The 9054-nt window shown below is 45.0% G+C and overlaps 1 protein-coding gene across 3 annotated transcripts in view; it reads right to left on the reverse strand.

Annotated features, from left to right (window-relative positions):
• The window catches only part of FLNB (filamin B, beta), a 130023-nt gene that overhangs the window by 73392 nt on the left and 47577 nt on the right, over positions 1–9054 (reverse strand). For all 3 annotated transcript variants that reach the window (XM_011998389.1, XM_011998391.1, XM_011998390.1), the window contains 4 exons: positions 4611–4729; positions 3346–3423; positions 1574–1736; positions 655–852 (listed from right to left, as the gene is read on the reverse strand). In XM_011998389.1, the coding sequence (XP_011853779.1) occupies positions 655–852; positions 1574–1736; positions 3346–3423; positions 4611–4729 (558 nt within the window). The remainder of the gene's footprint in view (positions 1–654; positions 853–1573; positions 1737–3345; positions 3424–4610; positions 4730–9054) is intronic.

A 9054-nucleotide genomic window follows, 5' to 3' on the forward strand; every position in this document is an offset into this window, starting at 1 on the left:
TTGGAAAACAAAACAAAACAAAACAGAAAAAAAGGGGCAACAAAGTCAGAGGGAGAGAGTCTAACATTTGAGAAAAATGCATATCCCCAGCGCCAGAGGGAGTTTAGCAGAGTAGTTAAGCGTAAGGCCAACAGAGTCTGCGGTTCTAGCCCTACTGATGCCTTGTAGTACTGACACCTAACATTATCTAAGCCTCAGCATCTCCACCTGCAAGCTAGGGATAATAATAGCACCTGCAACACACGGGCTGATGCAATGATTAGATGCAGTCATGGTAAGTGCCTGGGCCAGTAAAGGCCAAGCATTGGAGGCTGCAGGGCCCATGTTGCTGCTGCTAACTTCGGTTATGATGCCGACTCCTCCCACTGCCTCAGTCCCACCTCCCTCAGTGAGGATAATGACTCTCCTGTACATGTGTTTTGGAGAGAAGTAAATGAATTAATATAAGTAAAGCGCTTAGGTCTCTGCGTGGCTCATAGAAGATATTAATATTAATATATAGAGGACAAAGTAAGCCACTTCCTGCTGAAGTAGCCCTGGCAGAAAAGGACAGGCATAAGGTCAGTGTTGGGCCCTGTTTTCCTGGCCTCCCTGCCCAGCTGTGCAGTCAGCTTCCATGTGAGAAGCAGATGTGTCCAGCCACCCAGCACTCACCTTCCCCAACCTGCACAATGAAGGGACTCTTAGGAATAGTGTCCCCAGCAAAGAAGACCTTGACCACGTGGGGGCCGGGCTGCATGGGTTTGTACACACATCGATACACCTGGTTTCCTTTGTCTTCCACGAGCAATTCCACAGTGTTCTTCCCCTGGGGATCTTCCACCTCCACACCAATGTCACCCACACCAGCTCCTATGAGAAAGCAAGCATTCCTTGAGCCCAGGTCACCCTCTCTGAAAGCTCACTGCTGCTGAGTGCAAAATGTAAACAGGACCAGTGTGGTGGTTCACACTTGTAATCCCAGCACTTCAGGAGGCCAAGGTGGGCGGATCACTTGAGGTCAGGAATTCGAGACCAGCCTGGCCAATATGGTGAAATTCATCTCTACTAAAAAAAAAAAAAACAAAAATTAGCCAGGCGTGGTGGTGCACGCCTGTAATCCCAGCTACTTGAGAGGCTGATGCGTGAGAATTGCTTGAAACCAGGAGGTGGAGGTTGCATTGAGCTGAGATCACACCACTGCACTCCAGCTCGGGCAACAGAGCAATTCTCTGTACGCCTCCCCTGCCAAAAAAAAAAAAGCAAACAGGAGACAAGCTCTCAGGGAGGTCCACACCAAGATGTTAACTAAGGGTTTATGGTTGAATGTTTCCTTTTTCTGCATTTTCTATTTACTACATGGAAAAGAAGCTGACAATTCAAGAAGTATGTCTTATTCAAGTGAAGCTTGAGTATTTTAGAGAAGAAAAGCTGGTTTTGAAAAATCTAATGTAACACATTTGAAAAAAACTGTCTTTGTGATTATTTATTTGATTTAAAAGACAAAAGGTCAGGCCTCCAAGTTCCTGAAGATTACATTTCAGCCTTTGGAAGGAAGCCCAAAGGTCAGATCCATGGAGGAGAGGCATATTACCTGCCGTGTAGATGTCAAAGTAGGTGGGCTTATTGGCGATGTTCCCTACAGCTTCCAACCCTGGACCTTTTGCAGTGACTTTACTGGCGTCTCCCTGGGCCTTGTCAACATTCACTTCAAATGGGCTCTTGGAGATGTGCTGTCCTGCAAAGAGGACTGTGACCTGTAGGTAACAGATAGGTGAGAAATACATAATCACTTCTCTATGCACCCAGCAAGACTGCCATCAAGCCACATGCATTGATGATCACCTCTCCTACCCTCCCATGATGGCACACACAAGGTGTCTAGAATGAGGAGCCCTGGAACCAAGTTTAACAGCCTGAATAGAACTCCCACCTGGCCCCTTCAGCCATACAGCTGGGTCTGAGGCATCACACCTTTAGCAAAATAAAAATGCTGACCTTAGATATGCTTAGTCTCTTTAATAGGAAACAAACACATTTCAATCTCTGGACATTGAGTCCTTTCAGGGGGCTGAATGGGCCACTATCCCTCAGAATAAAATGTACAGTTCCAGGATTTCAAATCCACAGCTAAACTGTTTTTTCAAGGGACCAAGATCATTCTTAAGACACATGGATTTGCGACAAAGCAGAATGATTTCCACCTAAAACTTGAGTCACTGTTCTCATCTTTGAAATTTTTGGGGAGTAATTGGGTTGGGTTTCATATGAACCTATACTTGACTGGAATGAATTAATTACATTATAAATGCTCCCTTCAAGAGCATTTACTCCAAATGCATCATATTCTAAGAGTCTAAGAGAACGCTAAGGCCATCGTTCCAGGTGAATTCACTAAAGCCCAAGGTGGTCTATATTCAGTCTATATTCCAAAGTCTGGGCAGGTACATGATGGGATTGGCCTTTATGTGCTGTTGAGGGCTTTCTTCCAATGAAAAGTGTGATCTTGGGTCACCCCCACCCCACTCTCCTGCAAGACAGGCTCTCTTAGCTCTTGCCCTATAGGCCACCTGGATGTCATCTCAAACAGAACACGAAAGGTTGCCAAGACAAAGAGCCTGAGGCCTCATCCCCTCTCATTTCTCCGGGTGCTGAGGGGGCCATTTCCCTCTACTATATTCAGCTGAACTACTCCATCCTCAGCCTTCAATGCTGACAGCCCCTCCAGAGCACCTCCAAGGGGAGTACTTAAGAAAGCATTAAGGACAAAGAGTCAGCAAGGTGCAGTGGCTCATGTCTATAATCTCAGCACTTTTGGAGGCTGAGGCAGGAGGATAGCTTGAGGTCAGGAGTTCAAGAACAGCCTAGGTAACCTGGTGAAAACCCGGTCTCTACTACAAATGCAAAAATTAGCCGGGAGTGGTAGTGGGTACCTATAATCCCACATACTCGGGAGGCTGAGGTGAGAGGTTTGCTTGAGCCAGAAGGCGGGGGTTGCAGTGAGCTGAGACCACACCACTGCACCCCAGCCTGGGCGACAGAGCAAGACCCTATCTCCAAAAAAAGAATCAAGGAAAAAGAGTCCATCTATAGTATAGTCACCACAGCATCTACACTCCAGACACACAGCTGCAACCATTAGTTACCTAGACGGAGTTGGAAAAACCTTACGCCACTGCAAACAACTCATCCTAGCTAGTCGAGGGAATCCTAGCGATTCCAATTTTCTATGAGGAGCATAGATTCTTCTATAATCAGAAAGGAAAATCAGAAATTCACTTAAGAAAAACACTCTTTTTCTTGGGCTATCTTTCTTCTCCAAGTCCCAAAAGCAGCCCAAGCCACGGCCATGCTGCTTCATCTTACTTTGTGCAGCCCAGTGACCTTGGGCAGATACTCCACAGAGTATGTCTTGTTCTTGTCGCTGTCAGGGGTCACTTGTGCCTAGGAGGAAAGGTGGGCAACAGTTAGAAAAGGCGCCGGGTGTGAGTAAGGAGCATGCTGTGTCAGCAGGGGTTCTGCAGGAGCTGCCAGGCTGGGAACACTGAAGATGCTGGCGAGCTTCTGTCCCTCTTGCACAACGCCCCAAGAGAGAAGCTGCCAAAAGTCACAGAAACAAAACCACACAGTGCAGAAGCATAACAGAGTCAGGACTCTCCAGTGTCCAGCATCAGGCTGGCACTCTCTAGGTAAGAGGGAATATGAAGCAAGAAACTTAAACCTTTATCCACTCAATAGTTCATTGAAAGCTTATGAAATGCCGGTCCCAGTGTTAGGTACTAAAAATAAAACATGAGCAAGTCAGACACAATCCCCACCCCAGTGGGAGAAACGGACCATCCAGCAGTAAACTTAAGAAATGCAAATTATGCTAAATGCCAAGAATAAAATAGGTCCTAATAAGTGATAGAAAGAACAGCATGTGCAAAGGCTCTGAGGGAGGAACCAAAGAATGGCCAGTGTGGGAAGAGAGCAGGGCAAGACTATCTTATTATTCTGGCCATCAGTATCTAAAACCTCAACAGAGGCTGGGCTCAGTGGCTCACACCTGTAATCCCAGCAGTTTGTAAGGCCGAGGCGGGTGGATCACCTGAGTTCAGGAGTTTGAAACCAGCCTGGCCAATGTGGTGAAACCCTGTCTTCACTAAAAATACAAAAATTAGCCAGGCATGGTGGCAGATTCCTGTACTCCCAGCTACTCAGGATACAAAAATTAGTCATGCTGAGGCAGGAGAATCGCTTGAACCCGGAAGGTGAAGGTTGCCGTGACCCGAGATTGTGCCACTGCACTTCAACCCGGGCAACAAGAGTGAAACTCAGTCTCAATAAATAAATAAATAAAAATAATAAAACCTCAACTGACAAGGCACCTTTGCTAAATACAAAGTATCCTTTATTTCATTAAACACTGTGTCCCTGGCAATCAATTTAAATTCAATTTCAAGGCTCAGCTCTTGGGCAGGTTACTTTAACAGCGATAAGCCTCAGTATCCTTCTGGTAAAAAAAAAAAAAAACAAACTTTCTGTTGTGAGCTGAAATGAGGAAAATGGAGGCATAGTCCCTGGCCTCATTACAAGCCCCAAAAGTTCCATGAGGTGCTAGAAAGGAGAGGCAGCATCCTCCAACATACCTCTTCTTTGTTCCCTTCTGGGTCCTCAACAAACACCATCACATCTCCTTGCCCGGCGCTGATGGTGTCCACAGTGAATTTGGCTGGCTGCTTCACCATGTTTCCAGTGGGCTCGATTCCTGCCACAGGTTTACACAGACACGTTAGAAGCCGGGCGAGAGTGTGGCATGAGCCATCGCCCACTGCATCTCTTTCAGGGAACTGAGAGATGGGACCCAGCCCTGCAGATCCCACGTCGGAAATGGGGACAAACTGCCTTGACAAGGACAATCAGACAGGTTGAAAGCCTTAATTTTGTCCATGTTATTGAAGCAATATCCAATTTTGATATTCAGAGAACCTCAGTCAGGAGTTTATACAAAATTGTGGAAAATAACGTGGTTAGTAAGTAGTAGCAGAGCTTGCCTTGATGGAAGCAACACAGCAGGGAGGAGGGAAGCTTATTTCTCATTAAACAGCATTTATTGTATTGCCTGACATTTTTAAAAATTACATTCAATCATTTTTTAAATTAACCTTTTTATTTTAAGATGATTGAGCAAATTCATTGAGACAGATTTTACCTGTAGGCGTAAGAAACAATGCCCTTGCTGGGCACGGTGGCTCACGCCTGTAATCCCAGCACTTTGGGAGGCTGAGGCAGGTGGATCACCTGGGGTCAGGCATTCAGGACCAGCCTGGCCAACACGGTGAAACCCTGTCTCTAAAAATACAACAATGAGCCAGGTGTGGTGGCGCATGCCTGTAATCCCAGCTACCTGGGAGGCTGAGGCAGAAGAACTGCTTGAACCGAGGAGGTGGAGGTTGCAGTGAGCCCAGATCGCACCCTAGGCGACAGAGCATGACTCTGTCTCAAAATAGTTTCTCCAGTGGTAACACGGTAAAAAGCTATGACTCAATCTCACAATCAGGGTATTGACGTTGATACAATCAAAATAGAGAACATTCCCTTTAGCACAGGGAGTCCTCCTGCTGCCCTTGCATAACCACACCCACACTCTCCTTAGCCCTGATAACCACTAACCTGTTCTCCACACCGTAATTTTATTATTTTGGTAACGTCACATCAATGGAATCATAACTATGTAACCTTTTAGGACTGGTCTTTTTCACTACACATAATTGTCTACAGGTTCACCCAGCTTGTTGCTTCTATCAATGTTTTTTTTCCTTTTTATTGCTGAGTAGCTAATATTCCATGGTATAGATGTACCACAGTTTAACCATTCGCCCACTGAAGAACATCTGGGTTATTTCTAGTTGTCTATTACCAGTAAAGCTGCTGTAAACATCTGTGCATAGGGGTGTGTGTGTGTGTGTGTGAATGTAAGTATAAAATAGTAAGAAATTATATATATAGGTCTCTGCCCCTGGTTCCAGAGTTCCTAAACTCCTTGGAATGTCCTTGGTGTCAAGAGCATCTTCTGTTCTAATGAGGCAACTCTTGGTGGGCTCCCGGATAGCTTTCAGGATGGGGCTAATCAACAGAAAGACCAAGTCATGATCAGAAGCTTACAACTTTTGGCCCCACTCCCCATCCTACAGGGAAGGGAGAGGAACTGTAGTCTCAATTAATGTCAATCATGCCTACGTGACTTAGCCTCCACAAAAATCCCTTAAGTACGGAGTTTAGAGAGCTTCTGGGTTGGTGAACACATCCATGTGCCAAGAGAATGGCCCGCCCCAACTTCATGGGGACAGACGCTCCTGTGTTCAACACCCCTCTAAACTTTGCCCCATGTACCTCTTCATCTGGAGGATCATCTGTATCCTTTATCATATCCTTCACTACACAACTGCTAAAGGGAAGTGTTTCCCTGAGTTCTGTGAGCCACTCTAGCAAATAATGTAACAGAAGGAAGGGGTAATGGGAACTTCTGATTTGTAGCAAACCTGGACAGAAGTTGTGAGTAGCCTGAGGACCCGCCACTTCTGACTGGCCCTTGAAGTCGGGGTGAGTTTTGAAGGACTGAGCCCTTAGTGGGGTCCGCACTAACTTCAGGTAGACAGTGTCAGAATTGAAGCGAATTGATTATAGGGACACCTACTTGTTGTCCACATAAAATTGGAGAATTGGTCAGTATGGGGGGAAAAGTCCATAGATTTTGGTGACCAGAAGTGAAGTATTGCGAGGAGTAGTAGAGAAGAAAAGTTTTTTTCTTTAGCTGTGAGAATATAGAAGGAAAAACAGTGGCTCTCCTATACAGTAAGTTTTCATTCCTCTGGGATAAATGCCAAGGAGTGCAATTGTTGGGCCATATGGTAGCTACATGTACTGTTTTTTGAGGTTTTCTTTTTGTTTTTGTTTTGAGAACAGTCTCACTCTGTAGCCCAGACTGGAGCACAGTGGCTCAATCATGGCTCACTGTAACCTTTACCTCCCAGGCTCAGGCAATCCTCCTGCCTCAATCTCCTGAGTAGCTGGGACCACAGGTGTGTACCACCACACCTGGATAATTTTTAAAAATTATTTGTAGGCTGGGCGCGGTGGCTCACGCCTGTAATCCCAGCACTTTGGGAGGCCGAGGCGGGTGGATCACGAGGTCAGGAGATCGAGACCATCCTGGCTAACACGGTGAAACCCCGTCTCTACTAAAAATGCAAAAAAATTAGCCGGGCGTGGCGGCGGGTGCCTGTAGTCCCAGCTACTGGGGAGGCTGAGGCAGGAAAATGGCGTGAACCCGGGGGGCGGAGCTTGCAGTGAGCCGAGATCGCGCCACTGCACTCCAGCCTGGGTGACTGAGCGACACTCTGTCTCAAAAAAAAAAAAAAAAAAAAAAAAAAAAAAAAAATTTTTTGTAGAGATGCAATCTCCCTATGTTGCCCAGACTGGTCTCAAACTCCTGGGCTCAAGTGATCCTCCGGCCTCAGCCTCCCAAAATGCTTGGGATTACAGAAGTGAGCCACTGTGCCCAGCCTATTTCTTTATTAAGAAACTGCCAAACAGTGTTCCAAAGTAGCTATACCATTTTACATTCCCACCAGCAATGTATGAGTGACCCAGATTCAGTTTCTCTGCATCCTTTCCACATTCAGTGTTATCAGTATTAATACTTTTTATTTTAGCTGTTCTGATAGTGTGTACTAGGATTAATTTGCATTTTTCTCATGGTTAATGATACTGAACAAATTTCTATGTGGTTTTTTTTTTTTGGTCATATGGATGTACTCTTCAGCGGAAACTGTTTATATCTTTTGCCCATTTTCTTACTGGGTTGTTTGGTTAAATGTTTGTTTTTTATCTACTGAGATCTGAGAGTTCTTTATATGTTCTAGATACTTGTGTTTTGTTGGACATATGGTTTGCAAATTTTTTCCCCCAGTCTTTAGCTGTGTATTCATCCTCTTAACTATAAAAAGTTTTAAATTGTTTGTAAAAGTAAAATCCAGCCCCCAGATCCCAGTCTCAGCAATATTTTGAGTTCTGTCTGAGATGGTGTCCGGGTGGCTTTTATAGGGTGAGGGCTAAGACAGCTTGTCTTGCAGGACAGTGGGTGACCCAGTACACCCTTCGATGCAAGAAAACCCTCAACAGCACATAAAGGCCAACCACCATGTACCATGTTGAGTTTTTGAGACAGACCATCCTTCTTAAAACGTTAAAAAGTTTTTAATTTTGTTGAAGCCCAATTTATTTTTTTTAATGGATCATGTTTTTGGTGTCACATCTAAGAACTATTTGCCTAGCCCTAGATCTCAAAGACTCTCTTCTATGTTTTTTTCTCAAAGTTTTATAGTTATATGGGTTTTTTGTTTTTTGGTTTGGGGTTTGCTTTTGTTTTGTTTTGCCTACGGATGTTCAATTTCTCTGCCACCATGTGCCGAAAAGGTTCTTTCCTCCAATGACTTATCTTTGCACCTCTGTCAATAATCAGTTGTGCATATTTGTGTGGGGCTGCAATTCTGTTTCATTGATCTATAATGTCTATCCTTTGACCAATACCACAAAATCTTGACTTCTGTAGCTATACAGTAAGTCTTGAGATCAGGAAGGCTGATGACTCCATGTTGTACTTCTTTCTCAAAATTGTTTTTGCTACTTTAATTCCTTTGCCTTTCCATATATGTTTAAAATAATACCCTTCTTGTTATCTGCAAAAGCTCTTGCTGGGATTTTGACAGCAATTGCATCGAACCTCAATGACTTGAGGTGGTATCTTTACTATTTGGCTTTTTTTGAGACAGAGTCTCACTCTGTCACCTAGGTTGGAGTGCAGTGGCACAATCTTGGCTCACTGCATGCTCTGCCTCCCAGGTTCATGCCATTCTCGGGACTCAGCCTCCCAAGTAGCTGGTACTACAGGCACCCGCCACCATGCCCAGCTAATTTTTTGTATTTTTAGTAGAGACGGGCTTTCACCGTGTTAGTCAGGATGGTCTCGATCTCCTGACCTCATGATCCGCCCGCCCTTGCCTCCCAACGTGCTGGGATTACATGTGTGAA

The sequence above is a fragment of the Mandrillus leucophaeus genome, unplaced genomic scaffold (genome assembly GCF_000951045.1).
Source record: "Mandrillus leucophaeus isolate KB7577 unplaced genomic scaffold, Mleu.le_1.0 Scaffold57, whole genome shotgun sequence".
Classification (NCBI taxonomy): Eukaryota; Metazoa; Chordata; class Mammalia; order Primates; family Cercopithecidae; genus Mandrillus; species Mandrillus leucophaeus.